The following is an 18,311-nucleotide window of genomic DNA, read 5'->3' as shown; positions in this document are numbered from 1 at the left end:
AGTTTCTTTAACACATTAAAAAACCCATAAAATGGCAGGTCACGCAATGTTTTTGAAAATACGAGTATAGTAATTCTTGGAGATATTGGCAATAACTCTGAAGTAACATGAAAAAGTCTGTCATTTCTACCAGTGACAAAGACATAGGTACTGCCAACACTACACTATGAATTGTCCTCTACATTTATAATCAAAGGAAATGCTAAATTGCAGCTATGGTGACTAAAAATAAAGATTTACTTTATTTCTATTTCTATTCATGGATCCCTTTAGTCCTAGCTGTGGACATTATTGAGGTTAAGAACTCCTGTAGTATAGGTTGTATTTGGCTTTAGAATCATGTGTTTTTTTTCAAATGTGGTTACATTACCTTTATTATAAATATGTACCCATAAGGAAGCTACAATGAGCAGGAGCAAAGGGCTCACACCTGTAATCCTAGCTACTATGGAGGATAAGATCTAAGAATCACAGTTCGAAGCCAGCCCAGGAAGAAAAGTCTGTGAGATTCCTATCTCCAGTAAACTACTCAGAAAATGCTGGAAGTGGCACCGTGGCTCAAGTGGCATGGAGCGCTAGCCCTGAGCACAAAGAAGCTCAGGGATAGCACCCAAGCCCTGAGTTCAAGCCCCAGGACTGGCAAAAAAAAAAAAAAAAAAAAAAAAAAGAAGAAAGAAAGAAAAAAAAGAAAAAAGGTAATATTTCAGAATAGCAAGAAACCCATGAAACTAAAATGTGGGATGATAAAATGTTCACAGAGTCATCTGCCATTTTGACCACTTATGGGTCTTATGATTCACCTCAGAAGAGATTTTGTGATCTTTTTATGTCAGAAGAATTCTTTGACGCCCCTTACCATAACATTCCCATTTTATAGATGAAGACATGAAGGTGTAGAATGATTGAGGGGCTTGTGATCACATATCTAGTTTCTGATATAGCCAGTGGGAGACTCTGGTATCTTAGCCCTGGCCCCTGTCATACCTAGTGTTTTCCTCCTCCAACACCATCACGTAGGCTTATAAAGTCAGCCCCTGCCTGTGAGGCCCACAGATGAAGGCTTTGAGAATGTTTGATGGTCATTCCCAATTAACTACTTAACTGAATCAAACAGGACAGTTGACTCAATTTTACCTGGCTTTTTTATACTAATACTAATAACCTTTGATTTATACTAATAACCTTTGATTAAGGTTCCAACTTATTGTGCTGAACTTTCTAGTACCCAATTCTGGTAACTGGAATTGGGTCAGGAGATTTGGAGGTGGCGGCACAGAGAAAAATCCTAAGCTCTAGACTGCTCTAGTTTAGGGTGTGGGCATTCTGCTCCTGGTGCTACATCTGGCAATCTTTGTGTAAATGGAGGTTCATGCAGCAGCTCTTGGTCACTGTAAGTGACGCTTTAATGCCAACAGTGCCATCCCTAAAAGAACAAGTCATTGTGGTAGCCACATTTGTGGGATGAGTAGATAAAGCTGACAGATGAAGTTGGCATCCTAGACTTGAACAAGTCCTTGGGCTGAGAGCCTCCCACAAGGTGGGTTTGTGGGTCTTAGACAAAGATCTCTGTGAATGAGGTGAGAGTAAAACACTGGTTGTCCACATGCTGCTATGATACACTGAGGTTTCAGAGTTGCTGCTATTGGACTGGAGGCCTAAGTGCTCTTTCTACAGAAACCATGGTGGGATTGATAACCCTCATTTCAGAGATAAGAGTATATAGCAGCTCACTCAGAAAAAAATTAAGTATCAGAGAAATAGTCTCTATGGGAACAGTATAGGGTAAAATTTAGGTGAGTTGGATGAGAGAAAGTTGTTGGTATATGAAGTAGAAAGCTATAAATCAAATACATCATTTAATGGAAATTTTTTTTTTTAAACCCTGGTTATCCAACAGGCTATCTGAAGTTCCAAGTGACCTGGATTTCTTTGTTCTGAGTCCACAGTGTATTTAGAACCTACTAAGGAAAAGGGAGTACCTTCTGCTTTAAGATATCCACTGGCGTCTGATGGGCCTTCAGCTTCTTGTTTTTCAGAAGTACTTTTTTCCTAAGTTGGTCGGGTGAAGGGAGCATTGGATCATCTGAGAAATCAGTCTCAAATAAGAATTTTGCCACAAGCTTTTCTCCAAACACAGTCTACAAAGAATATAGGAAAAACAATGGATGTCTTTTATCAATACATAATAAATGCATTTGTATTTTCTAAGTATACTAGATATTTCAGCCCATTTGAATTGTTTTTAAAATTATTTTTTAAAAACTCCCAGGAAGAGGAAGTAGGAAAGAAGTTGTTTATGTTCTCTCCACAGTCTCCTACTGAAAGGAAGGGAGGTGTTCAGAATAGAGGAAGAAATCTAGGCCACTCTGCAGCTGGGGCTCCTCTAATGACTTAAGAAAATGTTCTGGGGTCTGGGATATTACAGGAGAAAATAGTCAGAGACCATGACATATTGAATATAGTCTGTTTCCAGTAAGGACAAGAAGTCAGAAGGATAGACATGGGGACAGAGACAAAAGATGAAAAGGATAAAGAACCACAGACATCATCCTCACAGAGATTTTTGAGCCCTGGTTTGCAAGGTGGAAGGAAGGTGGACATAGATGATCAGTTGGGGTAAGGGTAGAAAATATGGCAATTTTTATTTGTAGTGTTGTTTATTTATTTACTTATTTATGCCAGTCCTTGGACTTAAACTCAGGGCCTGGGCACCATCTCTGAGCTTTTTCACTCAAGGCTAGTGCTCTACCCATTTGAGTCACAACTTTGCCTCTAGCGTAGTACTATTAGTAGTAGTAGCAGCATCAGCAGCAACAGTAGTAGTAGTAATAGTAGTAGTAGTAGTAGTAGTAGTAGCAGTAGCAGCAGTGGTTAATAAAAGAGTCTCATGGACTTTCCTGCCTGGGCTGGCTTCAAATTGCCATCCTCAGATCTCAGCCTCCTGAGTAGACAGGATTACAGATATGACCTGGTTTATAGTTATTTCTTTTTAACTTAAAAAGGAGCAAAAATCAAACCCGAGGTCAAGGCAATAAGAAAGGTTACAGTCTTGTTGGCAACATCTCCCTTGGTCAGATATTTCAGATACTAGATATTTCCTCCTCACTGAGAGACACAGTTCTGCAAATGCTTCTATCATTTGGAGAGAAGTCTCATGGAGTATTGGCTCCTAAATCTGTGTCCTTTGCAGAAGGAAGGCGGTTAACATAGTGACCAAGGCCATTGCTAACGTGGAACTCCCTATGATAGTGCTAATTACAGGATGCAACTTCCCTTGAAGTACTTTCAGCTTTTGATGTTACCAACAGGTAATAGCCTAGCATCTCTGATTTGTCAGAGGAGTTAGAGCTGGTCTTTTCTTATCTCCCAAGGCTTTCTGGAAAGGGTCAGGGGATCAGAGAGCAATGCTTGGACCACCCCGTAGAAAAGTTTAGAGGAGGCCCAAGATCCCAAGAGCACCCCTATTTTTCAGGCCCCTAACAGTATGGGACCCTAACAGTATGTGCTTCATAGCTACGGTGTAGTCCATAGTGGCTCCATATAAAAATCAACGATCTCTGTAAGAAAAGGCCAAGATATCATCCTACTTCTCAGTTGAGAGCTCACCTTGAAAATTTCTGCCATTTTTCGTTGCTGAGGCAATGAACAGTGGTTCTCAATCGATATGATGATAGGCAGGTCAGAGGTGATGAAGGCACTGCGATCGATGGCTTCGACCACATCCTGTGACAGCCAAACAGCTCATTAGGGTCAGATAGATATCTGTCCAGGGTGGTCAGAAGGCAAAGTACTCAGAAACACAGAAAATAGCTCAATAACTGCAGTCAGAAGACTCTGATCGGAGGTGAGTTGTGTCTTTTCAAATCTTAGAATACCTTATTCAGTGTAGATGCTATGTCCACAATTGCTTAGGGAACTTATGAGAAGAAAAATGTGTATTCGAGTTCAGTCCAGACACAATGTCTTCCCCAAAATATTTGTCATCAGAGTTGGCTGAATCTGTGGATGAAGGACCCATGGATGTGGAGGGCTGAATGTATTTTCTAGTTAAGCAAGAGAACAGGCTGCTGTGTATGAAGACATGAAGCTGTCCACAGTGAGCCTTGTTTCTATACTACAAGGAGCAGCAATCACTATGCAAAACTGAAGGTACACATGGAAAGAATGCTGTACATCAAAGACTAAACGATCAACTACAATGAGGCATAAGATGCTTGGAAGACGTTAACTAATTCGGAGCAGTAAGACATGACACGCTATGTGTGTCTGTAACCAATCACAGTTCATCCTCCCATCAGTGTACAGTACAAGAGTTTTAAGAGTTTTTCATGGAAAAATGAGTTAAAGATAAGATGCATTTTAGCCAGTAATTCCCGCTATAAAATAAAAATAGTAATATTACTTCCCAGTTTGACCAGTTTAGAGCAAAATGACGTTACACAGTCTCTGATCATCTGAATGAGCAATAACTATGCAAGCAAACTAATAAGTTACCCAAAATTTGAAATAACAATCCAGTAAAACCAGTTTTCCTAGTTGATCAATCTTCCCAGGTAGAGTGACTCTTATTACTTTATGACATTATTATTTAGTCACTTCTTAACAGATTATACTGGTCTTGGTCAACAGGGCACAAGGGAAAATTATCTTTTATTCTTACAATCTCTGCCTTTACAGATATCATTGTAGCACCACATCATGCAAAATTATTAGCAATAACATCATTATATCCTATCTGGATACCAGTGGCTCACATCTGTAATCCTAGCTACACAAGAGACTGAGATCTGAGGATCATGGTTCAAAGCCAGCCCAGGCAGGAAAGTCCATGAAACTCCTATCTCCAAATAACCACTAAAAATCCAGAAGTTGGAAATATGGCTCTAGTGGTAGAACATTAGCATTGAGCATAAAAGCTCAGGTACAGCAACCAGGCCCTCAGTTCAAGACCTAAGACTGGCATGTACATACATACTCACACACAACCTTACCTCTTAAGAAACATAAGGTATTGATGACTACACTTTGGTTGAATGAGATTCTAAGAGGTCTAGATCAGTTCCCAGAGAAGCAAGCATGTTCATATCCCATGCAATCAATGCTGCAAACACTTCCAGGCTTTCTGCATTCAGATCCAGCCTAAGATCCCTCAACCTAAAGTATAATTTGATAGGCTACCTGACATGACCAACAAAGATACTTTCTCTTTGTGAAATCTCTCTTCATAATAATTTCCCCTTGTGGTAGTGTCTCTCTGGGTTGGAAGACATATCTGAAGCATTACCTTGAAGGGGATCTTGGTGGTCAGTGTGTGTCCATGATAAATAATGGGCATCCCATCGTCTCCATCCCAGCAGTCCAGCTCGATGCTCCTGCAGCCTTGCAAGAGGACCTGTGTGACCAATGAAGGAATCCACCCCAGATGAGCACCTAGAGATAAAGCCTCAAACTAAACCCAGCACATGGTTCTATATATCACTCTATATATCCCATATCACTGAGTGATAGGGGATAAGGACCACATTTTAGCTAAAGATTGGAACTAATCTGGAGTGGGAAAGAGAGGACAGATTAGAGAGTTTGCAAGAGCCAGATATTGTTGGAAGGTTACTTTGAAAATATATCTTTAGTCATTTGAAATGGCACATCCTGAACAAGTGCTCTATCTGGGTAGAGCAGGGAAGTAAAGATGCAGGTGCCACAGTCCGAAGGAATTAAGAACACTGATTTTTAATGAGCTGATTAAATATTCATATAAACCCAAACAAGATAAAATCTTCACCATTATAAGACCCAAAATCAGCAATGTGGAAGCATCATTGCTATGAAAGAATAGCACTTAAAGAGTAGAAGCAAGGACATATCAAGGATTTACCTGGCTGTCTAATCTCAGAATGGCATCTAGAGCAGAGATGGCAAATAGTCCATAAACTCCCTTCTGCTGCAGACAGAGCAGACTCCAGTAGCCAGTCATAGCATATTTGCCCTCTAAGCTTTAACCTTCTTCCCCAAACTGCTCCAGGAAACACTGCCGATGAATCAGATGAGCTGATTTGCTCTCCTGGATCTAACAGTGGAAGCAGGGCTCCTAACACAGGTGCTTGGACTGCAGTTTTGCATATAATCGAAAGGTGATCTAAGACAAGTGGTTGATACCTCTGTGAGTGTACTGAAACCCTCATTTGAGAATCCACAGATCTATTTCTAAATGACAGCATTTAATCACTGGAGTATAGTAGCCATTAGATTTTCTGCAACAAAACTCAGATAGTGGAATGAGTCTTAATTTTCTTGTATGAAATACTTGCTGGAGTCTTTGCATTACACAATATAGTTTGTGGCTGAGAATTACAAGATCAGCAGCTTCTGTTAGCAGTTAGTATACCTACAGGTAGAGTGCCTTGGGCTGAAGACTGCTATACAATCTGGCAACTGAAACCTGGTTGAGACTGCTTCATGTCTGTGGTGAGCTTTCCAGATTGGTAAGCAGATGAGCGAGTAGCAATCATAGAAAGATGAAAGGACTTATCAAAGCTTGCATGACCATAATATCTCCAAATATGGCTAGACAAAGGAAACCAGGGCTGGAAATTCCAGGCAGGGGCAACAGAGTTATTATCACTTTCAATCTGGCCAAAGGAGAGTGGAAAATGATTGGAAGTGACGTAAAAGGGACTTCTTTTCACTAGATTAATCACATCTGTGAATATATTTGAGAGGTTCTTGTACCTTATTCAGAAGCTGTGAGAATCTGCACTGGAAGCTTCACATTAAAGAGTTTTAAAACTCTTCAAAGTCAAATAGTGGAAAAGGAATTAAGCAGTTAGTCCTTGCATATTTTTTGGAGGAAGAAACATAAGTATGTAGAAATATGTAGATAAGAATTGTGCACTTACATGTATGTATTGTACATTGATATGTATGAGGTAAATATAATATATGGAATATCTATAGTAGCTATGTTTATAGGTATCATTTCTTTTCTATAGAAAATAGATTTTGAACTTCTTTTGACTTTAGAAATCTCTGTGCAAATAGAAGGCTAAGATGTAAAGCATGTAACAGAGTGTATCCTAGCAGAAGTGGGACAGAGGCTTGCCCTACTCAGCCGCTTGCTCTTCTTGGTGTCAGAACTTAAGGCCCCTTGACAAACAGACTCCTATTTTGAAAATCGCTACTCCAGCGACACATCTTCATTTCATAATAAAGGTTCTTCAGAAAACAGTTCAAAACATATTCCATACTAAATAAGCTTTGCTACAAAAATTGTGCCAGATGCTATGATGAATATCTGTAGACTTACCTGTAGAACAAAGGAACCTCATGGTTTCTGGGACTGTGTAAATAACACAATGACAATTCCCAAATTTGGACCAACATGCATACCGCATACTTGAATACCCTGGGCCTAGCTTTGCTCTCTCTGGCTTAACCCTTCTCGTAGGACTTCAGAAAATAAGCAGCAGAGAAGAGGAAGTTGACAGTTAATAGAAAAGACAAAGGACAGGCTGATCATGGAGAGCTGGATGTTTAGGTCAAAAGGATGTGCTTTTCCCAGTGCAGAGGGCCCATGCCTCCCAGAACATTCCCATGAATTTCACAGTGGAGGGAGCGCGCCTCCAGTCTGCGCAGACTTTTTTGTTTTTTAAATTGGTTGCCATAGGGATGGATTGATTTGTCTAGTAAATTGAAAAGCAAAACAAACAATATTTTGGGATTAACCCTCTAAGAAGGTTCCCTTTTCTATGATGCTTTCCCACTGCAATATATTGATTTATTTAGCATACAGTGAAATGATTAGACGGTTTTCCCAAGGGAAAATCTAATTTTAGTAGAAGTAGGTCAGAGTAGGATCTAAAAGCTCTGAGTCTCAAACAAGTACTTTGTTGTGGTTGTTGCCTAGAATAAAGGTTAAGTATAGATAGAGGGGGAAACAGAACAAAATAAAAAGAAGTAAAGAAAACGACTGTACATATTGCCAGCTTTCCCACACAGCATGGCTCCTCATGAAACCAGCGTTCACATTTCCTAGATTATAAGATTTTTTCAGAGGAGTCAGATTTTTGTGACTTTGGGGTAATGTGAATAATAAAGTTTAATAAAAACCACATTGTCTGTGGCCATCTCAGTACCTGGCTGTAGAGTTCTACTGAGGAGTCTCCTTTGAGCTGATGGCCCGTGAGGTACGTGTTATGTGAAGATTCAATGTAATAGTAGGAGAGGGGTAGCTGTAATTCTTTCATGTTCTCCTGGGACTCATCATTTTTTGAGGCAAAATTGTCTTTGTCCATCAGAAACCTGGATGGATTTATATTTTGTTAAGAAAGCATGAGAGCAATGTGTACGCTAAAGTGAAGAACAAAATATAATTTGAAACTTACCTTGCAAATCCTTCAAATGACATTAAGCCTTGATGACACATACTGATGCTAGGTTCAAATTTCTGCAAGGAATTTTATTTTAAAAAAAGTGTTATTTAAGTAAAGGAAACCAAGAGAAGGAAAAAGAAAGTAACGACATCATTTTTTAAAAGCTGTTCTGTTTTCATCAGGAAACATGTAACCCAAATATTTGAACTAATTTAGTAATATAGTGGCAAGATGTAGTTTTTAGCCCCAAAGAAAATATTTAGTATATGTGAGTTTATTATGCTAAGCATATTTATTTAACAGAAAAAAGTAGGAATGAGAAAAGAGAAATAGGCTGACTGATATGAAACATGGTGCATACATTTGTCTAGGTAAAAGTGAGAGTATAGCAGCTACCATTAATTGGCAGGAGGTAAAAAGAAAGTTCTCACGGACTGCTAAGTACCATGCCTGAACTCAACCATATTCCAGTGAACACTCAGCAAGGTGATAATACTCACACATTTTTAGCACATTAATGATGAAACCCAGTTTCTGAATACCTAACCCACTGGTGTCACCACCCTATCTTCTGTCACTTCTGTTCTACATTTTCACATCCTCCTATCTGGGCTGCTAGGATCACCAGGCTTTCTGTCTCTCTGCTTCCAACATCTCAATTTACTCTGCAATGAGGCAATAATGACCTCTTTTTTAAAAAAAATTTTTATTGAGAATAAGTGATTACATAAATTTCACAAATTTCATAGTATTGTGAGATACTTAAAGTCACAAACACATTTTAACCTTCACGAAGCAAATTATCATTATCATGGTCTATAATGTTAGTGAATTCTATCAGCTTTGACAAGAAAATTATTTCTTCCACATTGGGTGATATGTGCATTTCTTTCCTTTTGCTTAGTGTAAGCTGTTCCCTCTATCCCTCTCATTCCTTCCCTCCTATCACTGCCCTTGAGTTGCTTAGTTCATTTTCATCAATGTCCAATAATGACCTCTTAACTATAAATCATATGCTAGGTGCTGGTGGCTCACAGTTGTAATCCGAACTACTCAGGAATCTGAGATCTAAGGATTGTGGTTCAAAGCCAGATGAGGCAGACAAATCCATGAGATTCTTATCTCCAATTAACCACCAAAAAGCCAGAAGTGGAGACATGGCTCAAATGGTAGAGTGCTGGCCATGAGTAAAATAGACGAGAGCTATTAAGGCCCTAAGTTCAAGCCCTGCTAATATATGTATTGCATATATATGTATACCCACATATGTATACATATATATGTAGATCTATTGATCTAATATGTTAGTTTTCTGCTCAAAAAGACTTCTTTTTTAAAAAAGACTTTTTGCATCACTCCATTGCCTTAACTCTGCTGAATTTCTTCTATAACCATTCCTGAAGCTATTTATATTTATTGTCTGCCCCACCCAGAGAATATGAGTTGTAAGAAAGAAAGAAAAGGTTATTCAATATTATAGGCTCAGCTCTTGGAACAGGGCTAGCATAGTAGGAGCTCATAAATATTTGTTAAATGACCAAAGAATGATCTTGTTGCATCTTGTAGAATAGCAAGAAGGAATCATACATTGATTCCCTACAATAGTTATCGAGTCAGAAATGGCCTAAGAACTGTGTTAGTTATATGTTAAATAAGCACACGTGTATGTGTGTGTGTGTGTGTGTGTGTGTGTGTGTGTGTGTGTGTGTGTGTGTGTGTGTATGTGTGTGTGTTTGTCGGTCCTGGGGCTTGGGCGCTATCCCTGAGCTTTTGTGCTCAAAGCTAGAACTCTATCACTTGAGCTACAGCTCCACTTCTGGCTCTTTGTGTACTTTAGTAGAGATAAAGAGTCCTGTGGACTTTCCTACCTGGGCTGGCCTCAAACTATAGTCCTAAGATCTCAGCCTCCTGAGTAGCTAGGATTACAGGCATGAGCCACTGGCACCTGGCTCACTTGTATATTTTTTTCCAAAAATAAAAACAAAAAGCTCCCAAATTTCTGCCCAAGATGTGAAGACTTTGGAATAAAAGGATGGGGGTGGGGTGGGGAGGAGCATATACACAAAATATTTATTTGATTATTAGAACAGAGACAGGACACTGTGTACACACAAAACGGGCACAGACCTGGATGACGCTGAGGATCTCATCATATGTGCAGTGTTCACCTTGGCAGTTGACCAGGAAGTCATTGAGTTGAAGTATGCCAACTCCAAATATGCCCAGGGACGTGCTCTCAATGCCAGTGCCATTTGTCACGATACTTGCAGCAGCAATAGCATCAGATATCTGCCTCTGGTTGTCTGAAAGCTGCTGCTTGCTCTTAATGAACAATCCCAAGTCCGAGACATTTCTGGTCAACAAATCTGAAAATGTTACCCACAGAACATGAACTCTTATCTAGCCAACATCTTTCACAAATAAAGTTCAATTCAAAGATAACAGTGTTATGAAGTCCATGCAATGGAGAAGCTCTTAAAATACTCTGTTCAAACAAGCCATAAAATCTAGTCCATGTTCCTGGCTTCACAGAGTTGAGGGGAAAAAAAGACAAATCACTGAATAAATAAAAGAAACTAAAACAGAATTAGGCTGATGCTATGATCTTCAGTATTATAGGTCAATTAACTATAGATTCAATTGAGAACTAAAAGCCAAGCTCACATTTTTTGTGACATATATACATCCACAATCTTCTTTTTGTAAGGATTGAAGTACTGTTAAAATTACTTTTTTTTTTTTTTTTGCCTAGAATTGCTTCACCTATTCTAGGTCTTTTGTTCCATTTGAGTTTTTGGATTGTTTTGTTTACTACCTTGCTAAAGAATGTCACTGGAATTTTGATTTTGCACTGAATTTGTACGTCAATTTTGACAGTATGGTCATTTTCACAATACGGAGTCTACCTATCCATGGAAGGTCTTTCCATACCTGACTATGTAATTGTAATCCCTCTGTATAGCACCTCTACAATAACAATGAATTTAAAAAACTACAACTATAATAATCTGTATGTAGGCTTTTGGGTGAATACAAGTTTTTAGCTCTTTTGGGTAAAATTATCATGACCCACAACTGCTGAATCAGACAGCAAGAATACATTTAATTCAGTCATACTGTCTTTCAGAATGGCTGTGCCATTTTACATTTCCAGTAGTAATGTTCCAGTATTCTAATTTCTACATTGTCAGATCAGTTTTGGTATGGCCAGTCATTTTAATTTTATCCATTTGGAAGATAATCTTGAAGTATTTTAGAGAATTAAATACAGGTTAGGTATGCAATCCAATTATTGTGTTTCTAGGTCTTTATCCCAATGATATAAGCTTAGGTTCACATAAAAACCTACATACAAATATTTATAGCAGCTTTTCTTATAATTGCTAAAACTTGGAAGGAATCAGATATCCTTTAGTAAGTGAATGGATAAACAAACTGTGGTACATCTGTACAATGAAATATTATTTATTTTAAAAAGAATTCCGACCGGAAGTTGCAAAAGGGCACTAGAGCACTTAGCTATATACTATATGATTCCAATGATTCAACACCTTGGTAAAGGCAAAATTAGAGAGACAACAAAAATATTAGGAATTTATAACTCACTAATAGGGTAAAGTCTGTGTGCATGAATGTGAGTATGGGTGTGTGAGTTGTGTGTGTGACTGTTGTACTTTCTACCTATTTTTTCCATCAACCTAAAATTTCTCACTATAAAAAAAGACTTGTAATTTTTAAGTATCATTTCTTGGACTGGCTATATAGCTCAGTGGGGAAGTAATTGCTTGGCATGCAGGAGGTGCTGGGTTCTATCCTAAACAATCACATTGCTATCCACGGGTACACACATATTTGATAGCTATAAAACAGTCAATGTTAGCTTAAAAGTAACATAAGATTATACATAATTATTTTTTTTTGTCGGTCATGGGGGCTGAACACTGGTCCTAGGCGCTGTCCCTCAGCTCTTCAGCTCAAGGCTAGCACCCTACCACTTGAGCCACAGCACCACTTCTGGCTTTTTTCTGCTTATGTGGTGCTGAGGAATCGAACCCAGGGCCTCATGCATGTGAAGCAAGCACTCTACCACTGAGTCAACTTCCCAGTCCCAAGATTATACATAATTATCATGTTGTTCCAATAAGAACAAAGGGAAAAATAACAGGTGTAAAATGCATGAAAGACCCAAAAGAAAGGTATAGGTGGTGATAGTAACAGGAGGGTACTGAATAGGATAGAAAAAAAAGAGATTCTGGTTTATGTAGTTGGAGAAATGTCCTCTATGTTCAGGCAGGAGTACTCTGCGGAGGTCACCAGATTCTCCTTGTCAAGGACAGGTCACGCTGGGGTGGAGCACTCACCTGCCTATAGGTAGGTGTTTTTCATCTATAGCATTCCATGTATGTAGTGCACATTTAGAATTGGTGGGGGAAGGGCCTCTGGTTGTCAGGATGACTGAAGGGCACTCTTGGTTAATATGCTAGAACACATGGGCAGAACCACATGATGATGAGTTTCTTTGCCCAACATGCCAACAGCACTTGTCCCCATGACACTACACACTTCTTAAAATAATTCTCAAATCGTTTCACCAGGCTCCAGTAGCAGTGTGCCATGTGGCTCAAGCATGTGTGTGATTGGATCTCCTACCTTGAAGTTTTAGCTAGAAAGGTTTCAAAGGAAATCTTAAAATGCTGAACAAACCTAGGTCAGGTTGTAGGTCACTGGTGTTTTCCTCGATTGCCAGGTTGGTGTAGAGGGGGGTAGACTCAGAGCCGGAACGGTTGCAGGGCACAGAGTAGATGTCAAAGAGGTCTTTGAGGTCCTTTCGGCTCCTTACACTGAGTAGGGAATGAAAACCACCTCCCATTTAGTACTGCTATAAAAGGGTGGGCCTGAGAATGAGGAAGAAGGAGGGCTAAGTCATACCTGAATGATTTGAACAGCTCAACGAATTCAACAAAACTCATGTTGCTGTCTGAAACCATGAAGCTCTGGAACCCCTTCATTCCTCCTTTGATCCTCCCATGCCAGCTACTGCTGCTCCAGGCACTATCAAGAGACATGGCTGTTATGGGCAAATGTGGCAGGCAACTCAGGTCATTCTGCCTCAACAGATGGTCTCTGCTTAGCGAGCAAGTATGAGGCGGGGAGGATTGCAAGTCATTTAAAGTTGAACCTACTTCCCAGTATGCTCTTGTCATGGCCCTTCACCTGTATTGTGTATTGGAACCACTTCATATTTTTAGACAACTTAATAAGGGCATAACAGTGACATTAATATTCTTTTATTAATCAACAGTTACTTGTAAGCACAGATCAATGTGGAAGAAGACCTCTTAAGTTTGGGGTTGATGAAAAAAGTAATCTAAAGTGAGTCTAAGCCAGGCACTGGAAGCTCAGGCCTGTAATCCTAGCTCCTCAGGAGGATGAGATCTAAGGATCACAGTTCAAAGCCAGTCCATGTGGAAAATTCTGTGACACTCTTATTTCCAACTAACCTCCAAAAAGCCAAAAGTCGAGCTGTAGCTCAAGTGGTGGGGTGCCAACCTTGAGCAAACATTGTAAGAGGCAGTGCCCAGGCTTTGAGTTCAAGTCCCAGTACTGGTACAAAAAAAGGGCCCAAAATTAATCATTATCTATGGGAAATAATGCCTGTTCTGTTCTCTTTTCTAAATTATACAAACACAATTAAGAGGAAAGTTTTGAGTGTGCCCATGTCATTTTTTTTTCCTTTCTTAACCAGTTCCTCAATGAAAACAAAGAAGAGCTTTTAATATTAATGGAAAATGTGAGTCAGAAAAATATTAAGAATGGAAAGACGCCAACCCTGCCAAGGATTATGTCTGCACCTGCCAAGTCTGTATCCATTCACTATAAAAATATCAGTCAACTCAGTCAAAAATTTGGTCTTGCTATTTTACATTTTTTTTCTATACTGAGTCCCCAACAGAATAGTAAACAAAATTTCAAATATATAAGTACAGGAATATAAATATAAATATATATATGTATGTATATGTATGTACAGCAGTCCTCATTCAACCCTGCTAATGCTGTTTGCTCATGGGAAACTATTTCCTGTTGACAGCTGAAGGTTACTTCATGGAAGAGCATTACAGATAGATTTTTAGCACCATGTACACATAGTTGTTGAGACTCAATGTGGGGAACACAGGATGTAGGTCCGGGAAGAGGAGAAAGGTGGAGCCATCATTTGGATTTCAACAAGCAAATTCCCTGTTGTCCTTCCTGCTAGTTGCCAGTACAGACCTTTCTGAGGTACTCATTTCTCTCTGACTCTAGTGAACACCTATCCACTTTTTCCCACTAGAAATAGGGTTCAGTTTTACTTTCTCGTTTAAAGACTGACACCTTTTTTGCCTTGTTTTTTTTTTTCTGTTTTGGAGCATTTCAGGGGACACTGACCCCAGTATTCCTGGGATTTGGGCCTTCTGACCTTGAATCAGGCCGTGTCCTCTTTCAAAAGATATTCCTCTCTTACTATGTCTTTCCTTTTCCTGTTTATAAGTGACTGAAATAAAGGCAAAAGTCACTTAATCCAGGTCATCTGGCTATCTTATGTGTTTAAGATCCTGCAGAGGCTGCAAATATAAAGAATTCAATCTCTTTGTAACCTCTAGCTTTGTTTCAAATCTAATTTATAGAAGTGTTACAAGCATAGTAGGAAGAATCCCCATTAGAGCCTTGACTCATTTTCACCAGTTGTGAACGTGACTGTAGAAAGCGTAGAGGGTAAGTCCATTACTCACATTGTGAAAGAATCCCCTTTAGCAGATAATTTACTGTAGAGTTCTTTTCAATAGAGTGTTGCTGAGAGACAGAGAGAAAGAGAGACAGAGACAGAGAGATAGAGACAGGGAGAGAGAGAGAGAGAGAGAGAGAGAGAGAAAGACAGAGACAGAGACAGAGATAGAGTGGTTCCTGCCCCTGTCTGTGAAATCAACATTTCCAAAGCCAATGTGTGCTCAGGCCTATTACACTGTGTAATAATGTGAACAATGGCTCTTAATCTGGCTCTGTCTGCAATCTATTTCTTTAGCTTTTATGTGGGGTACAGGGAGATGGAGTAGCATTATGATTCCTTTTAGAAGCCTTTCATTTTAATATATTTTTTTTCTTTTGAGAGAGAAGATTTTATTTTAGTGTGTAACTTGTATGGCCCATAAATGATAATTTTCTATAATACCAGCTTTAGCACCTTATATAAACACCTCTACCTTGCTGCAAAGTTTGTATTCATTTCTCTAGGCATGTATAACTTTTCTGATCTGTGAGAAAAATATTAAATGTATTTCACCAATTAGCATAGTGTCAGGTAGCTTACATTGTATTTATTTTTCATGTAGAGCAGTGCTCTCCAACAGAATATTTTCCCCCAATCCAGGGCTTTAACTCAGGGCCTGGGAGCTGTTCCCAAGCCTCTTTGTGTTCAAGGCGAGCTCCACCTCTTAAGCTACAGCATCATTTCCAGCTTTTTCTGTGTAGTTTATTGAAGATGAGTCTCACAGCCTATTTTGCCTGAGCTGGCTTCAAACGGAACTGCGATGTTCAGATCTCAACCTCCTGAGTAGCTAGGATTACAGGCCTGAGCCACTGGTGCCTAGCTTCTAATAGAGCTTTTTACACTGGCAGAAATGCTCTCACAGCATTCAATGTGGTAACCACTAGCCATTTAGGGTGGTAGAGCATTTGAAATGTGACTGACTGAACTTTCAATCTAATTTAATTGTAATTAGTTTAAATATCTGTATGTGATTAGTGGCTACACTATAGACAGAGAGAATCACAGTTTGGGTTTTATTACTGCCACTCAGCTCTGGTGAGGGGGTTGTTGGTGTCACAAGAGTAAAAGACAGGTACATAGAATCAAAACAACATCATTTAAAATTTGTGTGTGTGAATAGTTTTCAACTTAACTGTAAGTCAAAATTAGACACAATCGTTCCACATGCCCTTCCTCACAAGTGCAATGGTGTGAAAGGCCCTTCTGTTTTATCATGTTAAGGCCCCACCTGGATGGACTCTTGTTTGAAGAAGACAGCACAGGGGAGGAGACTGGCCTGATGGGAGATGATGTTCCAGCAGACAAGTTGGGGGACCCAGCCGTGGTCAAAGAGTGAGCCCTTCTGGAAGGGTTGGGAGGGCTAGCAATGGCATTTGCTTCTGTGAGTAGGAAGGGTGGAAAAGAGACAATCACTCAATTAAACTACACACCTGAGATACCTCTTGGTGTCTGAGCAAACCAATTATGCAGCTGATTTCTATATAAGAAGCGTTCAAGTATTTTGATGACAGACTTTGAACTGGCCATGCATCAAAATCATCTGGGGACCTTAAGAAAAATATACAATGCCCAATTCCTAATACCTAAGTCAGTTTGTCCTGGGAGTGGCTGGAACATTCAGATTGATTCTCATTCTGCCAGGTTTGAATTACTGGTCCAATCCATCAATTTATACCCTATACTTCTAAAATTCCCGGATGATGATGGCAATTTTTTTTTTGCCAGTCCTGGGGCTTGAACTCTGGGTCTGGGTACTGTCCTTGAGCTTCTTTTTGCTCAAGGCTACCACTCTACCACTTGAGCCACAGTGCTACTCCCAGCTTTGTGTGTATTTGGTACTGAGGAATCAAACCCAGGGTTTCATGCATAGGAGGCAAGCACTCTACCACTAAGTCACATTCCTAGCCCAACAATGGCAATTTAATGAGAATGTTCTTCTAAGTACAGTGTGTTAGCAGAAAGTGCCTCTAGGGGTTGGGTTTCATCACATGGTTGTGAGAGTCTTGATAGCAGTGCCCATAATATTAAATTCACCAGCTTGAGACTAAATGCCTATTTTCTCCATAAAACTAACAGAAAAGTCTTGGATGTGAACAAGCTGCCTTACCTGATTCTTCCTGTTCGTTAATATCCTGGGGATCAGAACCACTTCGGCTTCGACACTCTCTGTACACTTTAGCCTTTCGGGTCACCATCTCGTCGTCCGTGGCCTCTCCACTCTCCCCCTGGGAACACAAAGCTCACCATGGCTCCTAGCCTGTGTCAGACCTGCTTTAGTCCAGGCAGGTCACTATTTTCTCACCAACCCACCTTCAATACTGTCTCTTCCTGGTGAGACCAGTAAAGATATTATGTTGATCCAGTATTCTCACATCACATTATCTATCCTGTGTGCTCTACTATCGAAACTCTTCAGGATGAGAGGCAGAAAAGAGGAGGCACCCCACCTCCGTATCTTCTGTGTTCACACATAATTGTGAAGCAGATGAAAGTCAACTAAGCATCAGCACCATGGATAGACACAGAGTGGGATGTTTTTTAGGTAGCCATGAAGTCAATATCATGTCATAGTGATAATATATATATTATATGACACAATTTATATACATAATGATGATACATTTTAAATTGTATGCCTCATACAACACAACGGGCCTTCAAAACTCGACCTCTACTATTTTCTAGTCATTCGTTGGCCATCACAGAACTCATGTTCCAGCCATCCAGTCCTCTTTCTTCTCACAAGCAAAGCCTCTTAGGCATCTTGCTGTCTCTGCCAGGGATTTTTTGCTTTTTGTTTGTGCTTGGTAAACTCTTCCAAGACCCATGTGTCAACTGCTCTTAGGTCTTCACTGTCTGCCTCTAAGCCTCATATTTTCCTTTACTCGGCTCCCATGTCACTGTGCAGATGATTGAACAATGACTCTTATTAGAATACACACCACTTAACTGCCCTGTGTCCTTCTAAGAAACTCTTCTCCCTTTTTTGACTTGACTCCTGGCACTGGGCCTGGCCACCCAGGAAGCATGTGGCAGCTCCTTTGATGATCTGTTTTCGACCTCATCTTGTCCCCAGCTCACATAACCTGAAGGGGTTATGAGGCTGTAGACCACACAATCATCCTGGAAGGCTA

The 18,311-nt window shown here is 39.8% G+C and overlaps 1 protein-coding gene across 1 annotated transcript in view; it reads right to left on the bottom strand.

The window, feature by feature from the left end:
* LOC138836079 (1-phosphatidylinositol 4,5-bisphosphate phosphodiesterase epsilon-1) overlaps window positions 1–18,311 on the bottom strand; it is a gene marked incomplete at its 5' end in the record, with an annotated part of 145,969 nt that overhangs the window by 33,782 nt on the left and 93,876 nt on the right. The window contains 10 exons of the mRNA XM_070034563.1: window positions 1,980–2,138; window positions 3,607–3,723; window positions 5,285–5,392; window positions 8,133–8,298; window positions 8,382–8,443; window positions 10,497–10,735; window positions 13,074–13,210; window positions 13,299–13,421; window positions 16,406–16,556; window positions 17,285–17,402. Of these exons, the coding sequence (XP_069890664.1) occupies window positions 1,980–2,138; window positions 3,607–3,723; window positions 5,285–5,392; window positions 8,133–8,298; window positions 8,382–8,443; window positions 10,497–10,735; window positions 13,074–13,210; window positions 13,299–13,421; window positions 16,406–16,556; window positions 17,285–17,402 (1,380 nt within the window). The remainder of the gene's footprint in view (window positions 1–1,979; window positions 2,139–3,606; window positions 3,724–5,284; window positions 5,393–8,132; window positions 8,299–8,381; window positions 8,444–10,496; window positions 10,736–13,073; window positions 13,211–13,298; window positions 13,422–16,405; window positions 16,557–17,284; window positions 17,403–18,311) is intronic.

The sequence above is a fragment of the Dipodomys merriami genome, unplaced genomic scaffold (assembly GCF_024711535.1).
Source record: "Dipodomys merriami isolate MVZ:Mamm:240054 unplaced genomic scaffold, mDipMer1.0.p SCAF_249, whole genome shotgun sequence".
In the NCBI taxonomy this organism is placed as follows: domain Eukaryota; kingdom Metazoa; phylum Chordata; class Mammalia; order Rodentia; family Heteromyidae; genus Dipodomys; species Dipodomys merriami.
Note: the sequence above shows the minus strand (reverse complement) of the source record. Positions and strands in the feature narration are given on the sequence as shown.